The sequence below is a fragment of the Labrus mixtus genome, chromosome 2 (genome assembly GCF_963584025.1).
Source record: "Labrus mixtus chromosome 2, fLabMix1.1, whole genome shotgun sequence".
NCBI lineage: Eukaryota > Metazoa > Chordata > Actinopteri > Labriformes > Labridae > Labrus > Labrus mixtus.
This window is the reverse complement of record NC_083613.1, coordinates 8,917,045-8,934,443: the sequence shown is the minus strand read 5'-3', so window position 1 is coordinate 8,934,443 and position 17,399 is coordinate 8,917,045. Positions and strand designations below refer to the sequence as shown.

The window sequence follows — 17,399 nt, the reverse complement described above, 5'->3', positions numbered from 1 at the left end:
TCCCAGCGTCAATAAAAAAAGACATAACTGATTGGTCGACGGTCCCCGTCTGTCAATTTCGCCATAACCTAGCGTCGAATGGCCACTTGTGTTGCTACTTTTTGATTACTCAAAATGTCAAGCAGATAGACGAAAATAATTAAATGTCAAGACATTCATTTCAAATGATCTGTTGCTCCCTCATCTCTGCCTTCTTAAGGCTATAAACAATTAAAATTAAAAAGCATAAAAGAGGTCGCAGCTAATTTAAGTTTTGAATTTGTGTGTTTGTAGGCTATAGGCCTATGTCACTCTTAATTAACACGTAGGCCTATTTATGAAGCCTTACCTTAGTTATCTTTGGGGTGAATAGATATAGATCTCCACCCAATGCACTACAGGGCAGACAATGGGAAGATATTGTGCATTTGACCCATAGCACAACACAACTGATGAACAGAAAGGCCATCAAAAGGCCACAGGTGATTAGATAACCAGCAACTCTGTTGACATCACCTCATGCATCATCCGCTACTTAATCATAACTTTTCTTTTTCTCTATGTCCATTGTTGCCCCTAAAGGTCTCTGTCTTATCTCAGGGAATGATAAAGACTGTAGGTAAGCCCATGTCCTTTTCTGAGATGCTGAGGCCTATATAAGGGTACAGACATGCAGTCAAGAAAGAAACACATCGCACACAGGCACATCAAGCTATCCCCCATCTCTCAAGAAACCTGTAGCATCCTTCACCCTCACCATGTGGAAGGCAGCAATCTTGACCCTGGTCTTATTGGTGGCATTGGTAGACAGGGTGCGGTCCGATGATGGCAATCCCTCTTTCTATGGGGTCAAACTGTGTGGAAGAGAGTTCATACGAGCAGTCATCTTTACCTGTGGTGGTTCTCGCTGGAGAAGAAGTTTGGGAGATTCAGGTAAGAGAGTGTTTGTGAGACTGTAGACATGTCAATTTTTTTTATCATGAGCCAAGTTTTCCTGAGTTAAGTTCTAATATTCAGCGACCTACTCTTTCTCTCTATCAGCTCTTATTGGAGAAGAGGCCTTTGACTCATGGCACATGAATCCCATTCCTCAACTTGCCAGTGAGCAGGATCCTGCGGAGTCCCAAACATGGAAAGATCATACATCAAATGGGGCTGCTGGATTCTTCCGCTCAGCTCGCTCACCGATCTCAGAGGAGGTGCTTGAGGCTCTTCGGAGTGCAGACAGGAAAGGACGGGATGTAGTTGTTGGACTTTCCAATGCCTGCTGCAAGTGGGGCTGTAGCAAGAGTGAAATCAGCTCTCTGTGCTGAAGATTGATTCTTAAATGTTTGATATGTAATTTGTCTTGATATGTAACTATTGGAGAGCTCTACTCCTCTCCTATGTAATTTAAGAATTTCTTCATGTTTAGGGTTTTTCAGATATCCACATCCAATCCAAAAGTCATCCATGTGTTGACTACAAATAGGTTCACAAGAAAGTACATGTATTCAAAATGTTATTGCTATTATCAAAGATTGTTATATATGTGAAATAAAGCTTTGTGTCATTGTTATGAGAGTTTCTGTTCCTCTTAAAAAATCAGTTACTCGAACTATGTTGCAGTCTGTTGGAGCACTTCCATATTTGCGAAGCCTTGTTTCATAGAAACAGTTTTGACCAGGATTTCGAAATGACAGGAAGTGATGGTGACTATGAAGAGTGGCCTGATGGTCACTGACTTGTTGTTGCTTTGGTAGTCTGCAGGGGGGTAGCTCACAGAGTAACACTTCACTGGAATCAGGTAATATAACAAACATGCTGCCTCTGGGAGGGCTGTAAAGTTCAATTGTGTTCATGGAAATATATCACAGACACGTTGAGGCACACAGTTATCAAAAAATAACTAAAAACATACACAAACATACACCCTATGTTATAAAAGTATGTCCACGCCCTGCAGTATTTCACACTGAACAACTATTGAAAAATGCTTTTAGAATTTGCAGCTAACACCATCTGGTGGTCACAAGTTTAACACAACACTTCTAACATTTCTGTAATAGAAAAGAGGTGGTTAAAGTTGCGATATTTTGGAACTACTGCAGAAACCGAATCAGCACAATAGACTGTAAATATTAAACATATGAACAGTACACAGGCTGTCACACAGACAGCAGCTGAGCTCCTTGTTATCTTGCCTGACGGTCTGTCCACTACGGAAGCCGATCATGACAAAAAAAGAGATCAGCCGGCTTGATTGCAAGGCATGCAATCTGTGTCACATACCAGCTAGCACAGCAACCACAACAGATCCACTGTGATCAGAAGTCTGTAATTAGCAACACATTGCCGTTATATTTAATTTAATGTTAGTTGTTACAGCCTGACTGCACTGTTTTCTATAGAAACATAGATCTACCACACCGGAGTTACCAGGTAAAACGTTTCGCGGTACTTTCTATATGATGCTAGCTAGCCATGCTACTAGTTGCTGCTTCCAGGATTTGATATGCTCTGTGTTAATGAAGCCTGGTGTGCACAGCCTCTGTTGCTTTGATTACAAACACAACTGAGACCGTGCAACGTGGCGCATTAGTGCTTACTGTAAAAAAAAGAAGAAGCTTTTTGCAATGTGTGTATGTAATATCTTGTACGTGTTTAGTATCGTAAAGATGCTAAGCTAGCTTGCTATCCAAAAGAGCCAGACACTTGCGCCTGTGGGCTCTGGGCCTTAATTGAGGAAATGACTGGTCAAAACGTAATTAATTGTTGGTATGACTACTTGTTAATAGCCTAATGACAGCATAAAGGTACTTCTAGGACTCGACTGATACAGAAATAATCAAAAACATTAACCCGTTCAGGGTGTTTTGCTACATTGTGAGCTAACATTTACAGCTCGTGTAGTATGATGTCATTTTTAGGATTAAAGCAGCTAATTGAGTGGTTAACAATTAACGCTGACGTTTGGGAAGTAGTTGCCAGTAGCAACGGTGTATATCCCATCGTCGTCATTTCTCTGAAATGATAACTGCGTAATGTTAGCTCACGTCACTTGGCTGTGGACAGAGTTTGTGCAGTACGTGTTTTATAAACTTGTGTAATGTGTGCTGTGTAGGATGGAGTGGCAGCCGGATGAACAGGGTCTGCAGCAAGTGCTTCAGCTGCTCAAAGACTCCCAGTCTCCAGACACAGCAACCCAGAGAGCCGTGCAAGAAGTATCCTTGTGTGTGTGTCTGTGTGTGTGTGTGTGTGTGTGTGTCTGTGTGTGTGTGTGTGAGACGATGAGGGTGAGAGGAAAATGTGTGAGATTTACTTCTACCTTGAGAGCTTGAGTGTCATAGTGGGTGTCAGTGAAAACTGTCAAGGGTGTTGTATGTGCAGCTCGCATCACATTAAACTGTGTGATGGATTGTGATTCTAAATCAAATTTCTAACAAGAGCACCAGTAATTTAAGGGTTTCTGTGTTTTTTGCCTCGTTGGTGTATATGTTTGAACTCCTTAACGGACCTGCAGAAACTGGAGCAGCTTAATCAGTTCCCAGATTTTAACAACTATCTCATCTTTGTCCTCACAAGCCTCAAATCAGAGGGTATGTATATGCCAAAAATAATTACATTTACAATCAAACTTACTGGATCGTCAATCACTGAATAACCTTTATAATTCTATGTGTCTCCTGCATGTCTTTCTATATCTAACCTTGTCTTTCCTGTTTTTAAAATGCATTCATACTCTGTCTCTCTGCCCCCTCTGTCTCAAGACGAGCCCACTCGCTCTCTGAGCGGTCTGATCCTGAAGAACAATGTTAAGGCTCACTACCAGAACTTCCCTCCCAATGTGGCTGACTTCATCAAAAGAGAATGCCTGAACAACATCGGAGACCCATCACCGCTTATCAGAGCTACGATCGGTGGGTGTTTTGAGTGAGAAAGAGAAAGTTAGTGTTGGCTGCAGTTCCTGCTGTGAGTCAGAATACTATGTAGGTGGTTAAATTTCTGCAGGTAATGTTTCTGTGTGGGAGAGAGAGCTGTATTTTCAAGATGTTTGAAATGACTGAGAGCGATGGCAACTTATTCGTTTTTATTGAAATCTGAAAGTTTTATCACTGTGGGACCTTTTTTTATTTTTTTATTATGCGTCATCAAGGTATCCTGATCACGACTATAGCCTCTAAAGGAGAACTGCAGACGTGGCCAGAACTGCTGCCTCAGCTCTGCAATCTGCTCAACTCAGAGGACTACAACACCTGCGAGGTAACACTCGGCCGCCTGTACCCTCAAATAACGCTGCAGTTTTTAAGTGACAATCACTGTTATACACTATTACATTTTTTTTATTTCTTTTGCTTTTTAGGGTTCTTTTGGAGCTTTGCAGAAGATCTGTGAGGATTCATCAGAGTTGTTGGACAGTGATGCCCTTAACAGACCTCTCAACATCATGATCCCCAAGTTCCTCCAGTTTTTTAAGCACTGCAGCCCCAAGATCAGGTCAGTGAAACACTCAGTTTATTCTTACTGACATTTTGTCTCTATCTCTATCATGTTTATGTCATTACCGTTGATTTCACCTGCTTGTCTCCTTCTCAGGTCCCATGCTATAGCGTGTGTGAACCAGTTCATCATTGGTCGAGCTCAGGCTTTAATGGATAACATTGACACCTTCATTGAGGTGAGCAAACGTCTCGGTTTATTTCCCTTGGTTTCAAATCTTTCTTTCTTTAACTTACTGCGGCGCTCCCCTTGGGCTCCTGTAGTTCACATCCTCCCTCCTCGTTTCCTCCTTACAGAGGGGCTGGTTGGCCACAGGTATGTGCCACCCAGCCACAAGCATTTAGCTGAAGTTTCTCTTTCTCATCTGTAGTTTTGCTGGACCCTGAAGTCTACAGCTTGCACTTTGACTTCGAAAGAGAAATGAGAAAAAGAGTGCGTGCGCACTAACCAATGCTCCGCCAGCGCCCCAGAGTGTTTATTTTTGAATTGGAAAAAAAACAATTAAAATCATGAATTGACTTTGATGTGAACAAATCTTAGATTTTATTTTTAGGCCATATTGCCCAGCTTTACTCCAACTGGTTTTACTGATTCACCTTGAGCCCGTTCAGATGAGTTATGTGATTTTAATTTCAAACTAGGGCTTGAACTGAAGATCATTTTTATTATGGACTAGCATGCCATTTTGTTTTCATGATTTCACAATCAACCTTTTAGTGTATGAACTATTAAAAAGAAGTGGAACATAGTAAACACAATTTCCAAGAGCTGTAATGACATCTTCAAAATAGATTGTTAACTCTCAAGACCCTTCGTACAAAGCAAATAAATGCAATTATCCTGACAAGAGGCAGAAACTAGAAAACATTTTTGACATCTGTGCTAAGATTGATTTCACTTCAGCTGGGTTGAGGTTTTGTTTTCCGATGCACTTATCAGTGAGTTGTTTCATTTGAAAAAAGAGTTTCAGTTATGGATGAGCTCCTTTTTGTTCCTTGTACTGATGATAGACAGCGTTTTGATAAAGTTGTTATGTGAGTCACACACATAATAACTTTTTCAAGAAGCTGTATGTAATTGTATATAAGTACATGTGTGTCAGATATTTGTCTTCTGCTATTTGAGACAAGGCAGCGCTGGAAGTCTTTTTACAATTCAGATAATGTTTTGTTTTTCCGACATGAAGGTGATGTATGTGTCATCTCATTAAAGGAAGAATGTCTGACTTATTGATCCAGTAGAGGTCGACCTTGAGCACCAACATGAAATCAAAACAAACTGCTGTTTGACGACATCTCTGTCACACAGAATCCTCCGCTCTCCTACAGCGGCACACCTCCAACCCCCCTCTCCCCTCGATTTTGAACAAAGGCGTTATCAAATTTGAACGCACCATAATTAAGCACTAAGTGCAAGGACAACATTGTCCTGGTCTCGAGCTGCATTGTTGTGTTAGCAGGCTAATGGTAGTGCTCTTTAGTTAGCTTGTAGCTTATCATAGCATTTTAACACAAACCGCTTACGTGACATTCAAATAAGCAGTGAGTACAGTATGTTACTCTTGTTTTGTCTAGTCCCTCACTTAAACAGCTTTTATACGCAAGGGGAGGAGCCGGCCCGTCCATGTAAACATGATGTAAACACGGCTCAGACAGCAGGACACCTTTCACTCATTGTAAACAGTCATGACTCAGAGATACATTTTCAGAGGATGTACTGGATTTCTGATTTATTTATATGTAAAATGTTGTTCATTCTTCCTTTAATACTGCTGGGAAAAAAAACTGTAATCTTATTTGGGGCATAATTCGAGCCATTTACTGAGAGATTGAGTGCATCTTATGCAGTGTAATGGACTCATGTAATGGAGATGTCTTTGATTAGGGCGCTGTATTTAAACAGCAAAAAAGGAGCACACTCGAAAATAAATAAAGTTTGAGGTGCACGACGGCAACAAGACTTGAAAAGAGACAGAAAAGTCTGCACACTAAATGTCCTTCAAGTTTTCTATATCTGGGTAAGCTCAGCGTACAAAACAATGCTGCTCTTACCCAGATAAAGTAAACTTGAAGGACATTTAGTGTGCTGACTTTTCTATCTCTTTTTAGGTGTTGTATTTAAAGCATTACTTTCCAGTATCATCTGATCAATTGTCACATTTTACATAAAACTATAATGAGTTAAACCTTTGTCCAATATATCAATTGAAATGTTTTTAAATACTTTTTGACTGTTATTTTAACTTAAGTACTGAAGCTTAAAAAAAATCCAATCTATAATCATATTGCATCAACTGCCCTTAATGTAGGATGTGCCAAGAGGCCGTGCAATATGTCAATATGTCACAAAGGAATTTTTATTTATATGTGGAATTGTTACATGTTTTGTATGATCTCTGTACTTTGTACAGGGAGATCCCTCACAGAGCCTTATCGCCAAAATAAATAATTGCGTCAAAGTATTCCTTTGACAAAGTGGTCCTGACTGAACCAGTATCAATGCTATATTTTTTTTGTTTGACTAAGGCCTCGTGTCCACCTAATGTTTTTTTCTGAGCGCCAGCGTCTTTTTTCAGTTGTTTTCAATTAGCAGAGAGCGTTCGCAATAGAAAGAAGCCGCCTCGATGAAAAGCGCAGTGCCCAGCGTCTTTTTTACAAACGCTCTGCCGTTTTTGTGCAGCCTCTCCGAGCGCTCAGATTGAAAGTCTTTCAACTTTTCAGAAAGGTGCTGTTGACGTCACGGGCGCTCTTTTCAAAATGTTTGATATTACCTGTATTTTAGCCTACGGGTCGTATCTTCCTCTTTGCTCCGTGTCTGATCGGGTAAAAAAATATCTCCAATATAAAATATGCAGTAAAAAGTAACGGAGCAGTGTCGGTCATACAGCAGCTGTTGTCAACAACCTGTTGTCATAGAGACAGGACGGACGTGCAGCGCTTTTCTTCTCAGTGCACAAACGCTTCATGCAGTAACTCCCGAGCGGACAGCCAGCGCTTTTCTGCCTGGAAAAAAACGCTAGGTGGACAAGGGGTCTTATATTGTATCATTTTGCCCCTGTGACAACCTAAGTAAGAACATCAAACACTGCTTTGTTTTTAAATCTGTCTAAAGAACTAAATTGCAGTGTAAGTTTGGAACCTGCTTCTATTTACTGTCAGCTAAGCTTTATACTCTCCTGACCTCACCCATCCTTCCCTTCTCCTCATCTTGTCTCTTTCATAAACAGAGTCTATTTGCACTGGCTGGTGATGAGGACAGTGAAGTGCGAAAGAACGTGTGCAGGGCTCTGGTGATGCTTCTGGAAGTCCGGATTGACCGCCTCATCCCCCACATGCACAGCATCATACAGGTGAGGATCAGAGTAAATCTTGCAGACGACTCAGAACACAAAGTTCCTTTTCCTCCTCCTCTAACTCAACATGACCTCTTGTTTTCTGCCACCAGTACATGCTGCAGCGTACTCAGGACCCAGATGAGAACGTGGCTCTGGAGGCCTGTGAGTTCTGGTTGACTCTGGCTGAACAGCCAATCTGCAAAGAGGCTCTGTCTGGTCACTTGGTTCAGTAAGTGCTCACACGCGCACAGCTCGTTGGGCAGGGTTAAGCTGATTACAAGAACGGAAATAACAAGTTTTGTATGAATGTTATCTAAGAATTAACGGGGTTGTCTTTCTCTGTACTCAGACTGATTCCTATCCTGGTGAATGGGATGAAATACTCTGAGATTGACATTATTCTCCTAAAGGTGAACACCTCTGCATCTTCTCCTTATCTCCTCCTTCGTACTTGTGTTCATTCTGCGCTAACCTTTCTCTCTGCTGTTGTCCAGGGCGACGTGGAAGAGGATGAGGCCGTTCCAGACAGCGAGCAAGACATCAAGCCTCGCTTCCACAAGTCCCGCACCGTCACTCTGCAGCACGAGGGAGGGGAGGGCGAGGAGGGGGAGGACATAGACGAAGACGAGGATGATGATGACGATACTCTATCTGACTGGAACCTACGTAAGTTTGCAGAATGCAGCTTTGGTAACCATCTCTGGTGGCCTCGTGGCAGTTCATGCTCTTGAAGGGCGTTCTTAGACTTAAGGAACACTTTTTGTAAGTTATCTAATGCTGATGGTGTTGCCCCCTCCTCCCCCTCCTCCCTAGGGAAGTGTTCTGCCGCAGCTCTGGATGTTCTTGCTAACGTGTTTCGTGAAGAGTTGCTTCCTCATCTCCTGCCCCTGCTCAAAGGCCTGCTGTTCCACCCTGACTGGGTCATCAAGGAGTCTGGTATCCTGGTCCTGGGGGCTATCGCTGAGGGTGAGGCTTAGCACAAACTTGCTTATGTAATGCAGTATACTGTTCTCTGTTTGCGTTATTAACTTTCAGATGTTTCTCACTGTTACTATGGCGTCAAATTGAGCTAAAGAAGAGATTTTTTTTTCTCATTTAAAAAGCTATATGGATGTTTTCCTCTTTTTTTTCTTCATTATTCATACTAAGCTAAGCTAACCAGTAGAGGTGGGGGGGAAAAATCAATTATTTAAAAAGATTCTTCTAAGATTTCAAATTAATTCAAAAATCGATTAAAAGAAAGGAAAAAAGTAAAAATTGTTTTTGCTTTTTTGGGCTAATCAGTCACTCCCTGCTAAGCGCTAAAGGTTAACTATTTCACTCAGTAGAATGCCAAATAGAGCAACAAGAAATTCAGCCAGTACCACAGATGACTGGAGTAGATCCTGAAGTATGTACTCATTCGTAAATAGACTTTGAATCCATGGATCCAGAATCGTTTTGAATCGAAAATCGATTCTGAATCGAATCGTGACCCCAAGATGCGAAATCGAATTGAATTGTGAGACACCCAAAAGATTACCAGCCCTACTAACCAGCTCCTGGTGGTCGCTTGATATTTCATTAACGGACATAAAAGAGTGTGCGAGTGTATTAACCTTTTAATTTTCCTCCCAGGCTGTATGCAAGGCATGGTACCTTACTTGCCGGAGCTCATCCCTCACCTCATTCAGTGTTTGTGCGACAAGAAGGCTTTGGTCCGTTCCATCGCCTGCTGGACTCTCAGCCGCTACGCCCACTGGGTGGTCAGCCAGCCTCCCGACGCTCACCTTAAACCCCTCATGACGGAGCTGCTTAAGCGCATCCTTGATGGCAATAAGAGGGTACAGGAAGCAGCATGCAGGTAAGGCGCTTAGTTTCTCCAGGTGATTCAATGTTTCTTATTTGTTTCACAGTCTGCTCATCCCTCACGCCCATCTCGTCTTTCCCACAGCGCATTTGCTACTCTGGAGGAGGAGGCGTGTACAGAGCTGGTGCCTTACCTGAGCTTCATTCTTGACACCCTAGTTTTTGCTTTTGGGAAGTACCAGCACAAGAACCTGCTTATTCTCTACGATGCAATAGGGACATTGGCAGACTCAGTGGGACATCATCTGAACCAGCCTGTGAGCAGGAAACGCACAAATGATATATATTTGAATTTCCATAATGGTAAATGAACCAATGACTGATGTCAAAATCTCACATTTTCATAGGAGTACATCCAGAAGCTGATGCCTCCGCTGATAGCAAAGTGGAACGAGCTGAAGGACGAGGACAAAGACCTCTTCCCTCTGCTCGAGTGTCTCTCGTCTGTTGCCACTGCGCTGCAGAGCGGCTTCCTCCCCTACTGCGAGCCCGTTTACCAGCGCTGCGTCACCTTGGTCCAGAAGACGCTGGCCCAGGCCATGGTGAGCCAGTCTCGTATTTTTACTGCCTTACATAAATCACACTTTACACCATCATTTCACTTCTGACCTTTTCTTTACACCATCTCCACTGTGTGTCTCAGATGTACAGTCAGCAGCCGGACCAGTACGAAGCGCCGGATAAAGACTTTATGATCGTGGCTCTGGACCTTTTAAGTGGCCTAGCTGAGGGACTGGGGGGCCACGTGGACACTCTTGTTGCCCGCAGTAACATCATGACGCTGCTTTTCCAGTGCATGCAGGTGAGGAAAGCCATTATGTGTTTTGAATTGAACCTATAAACAACTTTAACCTGCTCATCTTATACGCACACAGACACAAACACCAGGAGTATGATTGCGTTTTGAAAAGTTCCACTCGATATTCTGTTATTTAAAAGAGTTCAGGACAGCATCAGCAGCAAACAGCTGAACATGAACATAATTAAAACAAAGCCATGAAATGAGAAGCTTTAGTTTTGATATGAGCAAGGCACCTTAATCAGTGCGTATACAAGAGGGATGTACAGACAGTGGACCTTCTCTCTCTCTCTCTCTCTCTCTCTCTGATATGATTCTGCTCTCTTGGTTTTGCTGTCTTATCTCTCCGAAGGAGTCGAGAGGGAATTTTCTTTTTAAACGGGAGTTTTGTTATGTTGCACAGAGCCGCCGAGGTGCGCTCAGTAAAGGCCCCTACGCAGCCTGCACTCTTACACCAGTCTCTCTCCCCTGCTCTCTCGTGGGCAATTTTATGAATAAAAAAAAATAAAAACACTGGTCGGAAATATACTTTGGCGGTATCGTGTATGTGTGGGAAACACTGAACAGCGTATCATGGCAATGACTGAACAAGCAATATGGTAAAATCCACCTTTAGACTGATTGACTAGTCTGACTTTAAATTTCAGTTTAATCAACTGGGAAATAGTTGCGGGCATCGTCCCTTTATGAAAACATGTTCAAAGCTTTGATATGCAAACATGCTTTACTTGACTTGCCTTTTTTTCTTTTTTTATGTGTGACGACAAAGTGCATCATGAATATTTTTTGGGGGATATACAATTAGAATTTTACACGTATGAAATGCCAGCTGCCCTTGAAAAAAATAGACCTGTCATCCAATAGGTGTGAAGCACGGAAAGGTGCTGCAGGTATATTGGGTGTACTTGTAGTTCAAATCCAACAATTGACACTAGTTTGTGTATGCTGGAAAAATGAAAGAATACGAGATTTAGAAAAAGAGCCCAAATCCATTTGCTGTCTGTCCGGCATCACACATTCTTTTTTTTTATTATTTAGGTTTGTTCATTCTGTGTGGTCACAATGTCTTTTTTTGTCGCAGGATACGATGCCTGAAGTTAGACAGAGTTCATTCGCCCTCCTCGGAGACTTGACCAAGGCCTGCTTCCCTCATGTCAAACCATGCATTGGTAATGATCTCACTCTCTTACCCACACACAGAACAGTCCCATCATCCTCTTTTGTTTTGTTTCTAACGTGATTATAACATATTTCCTGCAGCTGAATTCATGCCAATTCTCGGGACCAATCTGAACCCAGAGTTCATCTCTGTCTGTAACAACGCCACCTGGGCTATAGGAGAGATATGCATGCAGATGGGTGAGTTTCAACAAATGTGCTTAAAAGTGATGCTGATGACATCTTAAGTACTGTCATATGAGGCAGAGTATATAGATGATATGTCTGAACTTAAATGTACTCTCCATCAGGAGTGGAGATGCAGCCGTATATTGCAATGGTTCTGAACCAGCTGGTTGAGATAATTAATCGACCCAACACCCCCAAGACCCTGCTGGAGAACACCGGTACATAAACACACTCTATTGTTTGAAAACCTAAGGAGATGACAGTCAGGCAAGGCATTTAACAGCCCACATGAACTGTTTTCTAACTGTAGTCCTGACCTGTCTTTGTCCTTCTCCAGCAATCACCATCGGCCGACTGGGCTACGTGTGTCCTCAGGAGGTCGCTCCCATGCTGCCGCAGTTTATCCGACCTTGGTAAGCCACTGTATAATCTTTTTTCCCCTTTGCTGTCACACACTAAGTAGAACTTTATGCAACGTCAGTCTCACCCTCTGTTCTGTGTGGTCCTTCTACACATAATCATGTTAACTTGCATGCATGACACATTGGCAGGATTGTTGTGTCGTCCAGCAATACACATTTGTTTCTGTTCAGATTTTTCTCATTTTTCCCCTTGTGTTTTTTTAATGTCCACGATGCTGCCTATAATATAACAGCATTTCACGGGCCACAGTGTTGACATCCCTTATAAAATGCTTGAAATGATTGGAATCATTGAGTGATTAAAATGAAACACTAAAGCCACTGTGTTTTCCTTCCACACAGCAAGATAATGGCAGTATGCTTGTAAACATTCATTTTATTCAGGGAGTTCAGCTGTTACGTCGTGCATGTACAGAAGCTGTAGTCCTCCTCAGGTGCCGTGGGTTCAAATCCCACCTTGGCCCTCTCCTGCATGTTAACCCCCACTCTCTCCTCCCAAACGTTTCCCGTCTCTTTTCTGCTGTCCTGTTCTATTAAGACAAAAATGAGCCAAAAATATATTTAAAAAAGACTTTAAGTAAAAAAGAAAATGTTAACCTGGTTTTATCTCTCATTCACATTTTGATATCAACCATGTTCTTTTATAGAAGAACTTAAAAGAGTGAAGTCCAACACTCCTGACAGCATCATGTTTAACAGCTGCTTAATGGTTGATATTGACATGCTGCAGGTGTACATCTCTGCGAAACATCCGAGACAACGAGGAGAAAGACTCGGCCTTCCGTGGGATTTGCATGATGATCGGTGTGAATCCAGGGGGTGTGGTGCAGGTGAGACATTGTTCATTGAAGGCTTTACATTTTTACTTTCACTGTCTGAATATTCACATTACTTCTCATCTCTTACTGTGTTTTTTCAGGACTTCATTTTCTTCTGCGATGCTGTGGCCTCCTGGGTGAATCCTAAAGACGATTTGAGAGACATGTTTTATAAGGTGAGGGGCTCAGCAGTCGACACTGGACAAACAAGGACTTTTTATTACACAGGCACTCCTGAACATTTCTAGAAAATACAGCACAGATAGAACCTGCACAATACTGTTGATTGATGTTATGTTATAATATAATATACTGTTGATGCACGTAGCAGCCATGTTGGATTTGAACTCTTCTGATGTTGCTCTGAGTCTCCCAATTGGAATTCTGACTTAGGGGAGACGTTCCTGATGACGTATCAGACCAGTAACACAGAATGTCTGACTTCTGAAATGAAATAGAACGCACCAAAAGGACGATGCGGAAATGGAGGTCGAAGTAATGTCTGACACCGGCACTATTTGCTTTTAAATGCTCTGTGTTATTGGATGGATTCACAGTTTCACTGAACGAGTGGTTACAAAAGCAGAAGAGAGTGTGAAGTAGCTCCACTGCTTTTAAATAGTTATTTTTCATCCACTCTTCTGTATGTATGTTAAGGCTTTAAATACATCCATTTCATGAAACTCTGAATGTGGGTTAGGGTATGTCTCAGTCAACTGAACACTTGAACACAAGACTTGTAGGGCTTTCACACCTGCAGAGAACTCCTGATATTTCCAGAAAGAGCTGTGTTTGTGCTTTTTTGATGTTTAAGATTACCTGAGGATGTGACTGAAATGAACTCTCCCCTTGTCACAGATTCTGCATGGTTTCAAGGAGCAGGTTGGAGAGGAGAACTGGCAACAGTTCTCAGAGCAGTTCCCCCCACTGCTGAAGGAGAGACTGGCAGCCTGCTACGGCGTTTAGAATCTCTACACCCACCAAAGAGGTAATCCTTCTCAACCATTTACTCTCACGTAAATCAAAGGTGTAATGCTTTGAGGTGAATCTGTTCATGTGCTGCTCTCTCTCATGTCCTAGGTGAGCCAGCAGGAGGAGGGTGAATGGGAAACTCATCCATCTGTGTATTGCACTGCCCAGATCTGGGGGGAGGGAGAGGGACGCAATTGGCCGCTCCCCCTGACGGACGGCCCCCACGCCCTATGTGTTTGTCCATAGAGGGAGGGTGGGCGGGTGGGAGGGAGGGACAGAGGGACACCTCTAGATTAACTAGGCAGGGACCCGACACAGAAAAAAAAACAACAACTAACTGCTAGGGACAGATAGAGAAGGACATGTAGGAGAGATAGAGGGATAGACAAGTTGGGAAAGAGGGAGGCAGGGAAAGAGTCTGGCACAGAGAAAGTTCAGGGATAGAGAGGGAGGGAAACCAGTAACAAGCAGGGAAAAAGAGCTACAGAAAGGTCTGTAACTTGGAGATTTTAATGGGATTCTTAAATTTAAGAGTAACTGATAGCCTGACTGACAGACTGACCCACACACAGACTCACACATACACTTGCACATGCTGTACATGCAGTACTTGGAACCGACTGAGGGTGGCACTATTATTTAGACTTCTTGAGACCTACTACATGTAGTTAGGGACAGACAAGCAGGTGTCTAAACTCTGTTAATTTTCTGGGTGATATCTTTCTTTTCCGGGGAATAGGATTCAACATAAATTACTTCATCTGTAGTTACTGAATTCTACTTAACTGTGTGATAGTCGTGCTATCCTCATCCATGTTTCCTATCTTCATTTTGGACCAGAGTGCTGCTTCACAGAGCTATCCATCTATCAGACATATTCCTGTCACATTTTCTACCTGATCAAAAGAGAGAGAAAGAGAGAGAGAGGAAGAAAATAAGTGTCTTTCCTCGTGGCTTCACAGAAACCATTCCTGTAGGAAGGGAGGATTAGGGCTAACACATTTGTTTTCTCACCAGAGATGAAGAACATGATAATCACATCTTTAGTTGTGTCTTTGAAGTTATGCGTGTGTGTGTGTGTGTGTCTGTGAGTGTGCGCTTGCGTGCATGTGCAATTTATAAATCCTTTCTTTGGCATTCTGTGTTTAAGTGCGTGAAATGTGTATTGTTTTTGATATGGTACCAAGCTAAAACTTGACCCACCGCAGCATTCTTGGCACCTGTTAACTGTGACCAAGTGTTAGTGTGTTTGTTTGTATATTAAGATTGGGTTTGTTTGTGCAAGAGTGAGTGTGTACATGTTTGTCGACATTCGTACTGAAATCCATTTGATGCCATATTGATATCTTAAGTAAAACAGTGATTGGCAATGTCATTGTGATCTTTATAATGTTTTAAAAATGGTCCATATTCATTTTTTTTTTTTTTGCTGCTACTGATAATTTCTGTTTCTATAGTGGACTTAAATTCGCACAATTAACGCAAAAAATATTTGAATTAACGGTATTTACATTGACTTGTTTTTGCACTTTTTATTTTATTTTAACTTTTTCTTTTTGTATGGACTTTTTTTAACCTCACCCATATGATATGTGTTGACCCTAATGTTAGTGTTTGTCATACTGTGTTGCACTGTGAAATTAAGTGTCTTTGACTGGCAAAATATCCCAATACTAAATGGCAAATAAAAACAACTTTGTGAAACTGGGACTAATCCGCACTTTTACAATGACTAACTTTGCCATGTTGCTGAGGTGTCCGTGTGTATGTGTATGTGTGCGTGTGCGTGCGTGTGTGTGTGTGTTAGAGATCCTGCACGTGTGAGATCATGCATGAGTAAGTGCGCATGAGTACTTTACCTTTATTTGCCTCTTAGCATGTTTTGGATAGTTCAGTGGGGTTCATTTGATGCGTGCACAGTAAGGGTGCAAAATCAATTGGGAAGGGTTTGTAGCTTACCCCGGTCTACTTTGTGCGCATGCTCTGTGTCTGCTGTTTTCACTCAGTGTGTTCGAATGTGTTTGCAGTGGTATACATTTGATGTATTCATGTATTTCCGAGTAATATGGAGCCCTTTACACACCAACACCACCTCAATTCACATCGAGAACAAAGTATAGTTAAAAGTTACAACAGCTAGCACACTGCCAAAGAGCAAATTTAAAACTGGATAATAAGTAGAGATGGGCTGCTATTCCCATGTTCAATAGGTGCATCATGATAACAGACAAGTACAGGCACAGAAGGGCTTTTAAAAATGTGATTAGCAAATGGATTTCAGCGACCTATACTTTTAATTGATATTCTGCCAGCAAGCAGACATTTGAACAATAATAGATGATGCACTTGATTTGACCTAGACTGTGACCATAGAGATAATCAAATCAATTTCTAATCATCTCAAGTACAAGACAATCTGAACTCAGTCAAGTTTTTCCACTCCTGGTTTGAAGCTTGTATGTGAGAATTTTTTAGTTGCTTCGTTTTTAGTCTTTTTTTGTGTGTAACTGTTGTCATAGTTTCACAAAAGTTTTTTTTTTTTTTTTAGTGTTCGAGGGATCAATGTACAATTTCTTTGGTTGATTCTGTCGTATTGATGGATCATGAACATTTGAAGGAGTAGAAGTGTGCTACTTTTAAATAGGTGTAAAAATTCCAGTAGGCACAAAGAAGGGAGGATTTTTTTTTCTAAATTCTGTTTCTGTAATAAAAAGCATGATATTTGTTCCATGATATTGGCGGAAATACTTTTGGTACCTTGTTTCTGTGGCTTACTTCAGCCAGTCATCTAAACTTTTATAATGGTGGGAAAGAAAATAAAATGCTCTGAGTCAATTGTATCATCTAAAGTTTGTCTATTCTTGAATGTGCAGATGGATCATGGATATTAGAATTTCCACTCTAGGGTTTTTTGTGAGAAAAAGGCAGGTTCAGGTGTAATGTGGATGCTATCTCTGCCAGGTTTTAGTATATACAGTGGTGAGCCACAGTTTGCCTACTTGTATTTACAGGAACTCTTGACTCAAGAAGTGTTTCTTATAACAGACGGCAGTAAGAATGCAATATCTTATATATAAGATAGATAGATTTCAATGTAGAAAGTCATAAGGAAAAAACATCACACAAACATAAAAAATGTTCAGTTAAACACAAAACTACGTCCTAAACATAAAAAGTGATGAAAAAAACACAAACCTCATCTTGATTCACGTATCCCACTATTGAAGAAAATCTTTTTCTTTCTCTTTCCGATCCTCTAGGACGCACTGGCCAATCATTTTTGTATCTTTTTCCATAATAACAGTTCCCTTTCTGTCGATTTACTCAGCACATCACATATAAAATGGGATATCATGCCCCTGCTTTGCCTGACTGAAGGCACCTCTATTCAAGCTGTTAAG

General features: G+C 41.6%; 2 protein-coding genes across 2 annotated transcripts; both read left to right on the top strand.

Annotated features, from left to right (window-relative positions):
* Window positions 1-216: 216 nt before the first annotated feature.
* On the top strand, window positions 217-1,537 carry rln3b (relaxin 3b). The gene is made up of 2 exons (XM_061050041.1): window positions 217-912; window positions 1,021-1,537. Exons 1-2 carry the CDS (start codon window positions 738-740, stop codon window positions 1,290-1,292), a joined length of 447 nt encoding a protein of 148 aa, XP_060906024.1. The 5' UTR covers window positions 217-737; the 3' UTR covers window positions 1,293-1,537.
* Window positions 1,538-2,195: 658 nt separating this feature from the next.
* On the top strand, window positions 2,196-16,838 carry tnpo2b (transportin 2b). Its single transcript, XM_061050009.1, has 24 exons — window positions 2,196-2,400; window positions 3,083-3,182; window positions 3,482-3,557; window positions 3,729-3,878; window positions 4,115-4,221; window positions 4,322-4,455; window positions 4,555-4,636; window positions 7,685-7,807; window positions 7,903-8,021; window positions 8,142-8,202; window positions 8,287-8,458; window positions 8,606-8,758; window positions 9,410-9,635; window positions 9,726-9,897; window positions 9,988-10,182; window positions 10,284-10,442; window positions 11,521-11,608; window positions 11,700-11,798; window positions 11,909-12,004; window positions 12,124-12,199; window positions 12,939-13,038; window positions 13,128-13,202; window positions 13,885-14,014; window positions 14,107-16,838. Exons 2-23 carry the CDS (start codon window positions 3,084-3,086, stop codon window positions 13,990-13,992), a joined length of 2,670 nt encoding a protein of 889 aa, XP_060905992.1. The 5' UTR covers window positions 2,196-2,400; window position 3,083; the 3' UTR covers window positions 13,993-14,014; window positions 14,107-16,838.
* Window positions 16,839-17,399: the final 561 nt, after the last annotated feature.

Excerpts from the sequence above, each read along its gene's own strand:
- tnpo2b (XM_061050009.1), top strand. The coding sequence starts at position 3,084 with ATGGAGTGGCAGCCGGATGAACAGGGTCTGCAGCAAGTGCTTCAGCTG. Across the intron at positions 7,808-7,902 it reads ACATGCACAGCATCATACAG|TACATGCTGCAGCGTACTCA; the intron begins GTGAGGATCAGA and ends TTCTGCCACCAG. Across the intron at positions 10,443-11,520 it reads TGCTTTTCCAGTGCATGCAG|GATACGATGCCTGAAGTTAG; the intron begins GTGAGGAAAGCC and ends TTTTTGTCGCAG.
- rln3b (XM_061050041.1), top strand. The coding sequence starts at position 738 with ATGTGGAAGGCAGCAATCTTGACCCTGGTCTTATTGGTGGCATTGGTA. Across the intron at positions 913-1,020 it reads AAGAAGTTTGGGAGATTCAG|CTCTTATTGGAGAAGAGGCC; the intron begins GTAAGAGAGTGT and ends TCTCTCTATCAG.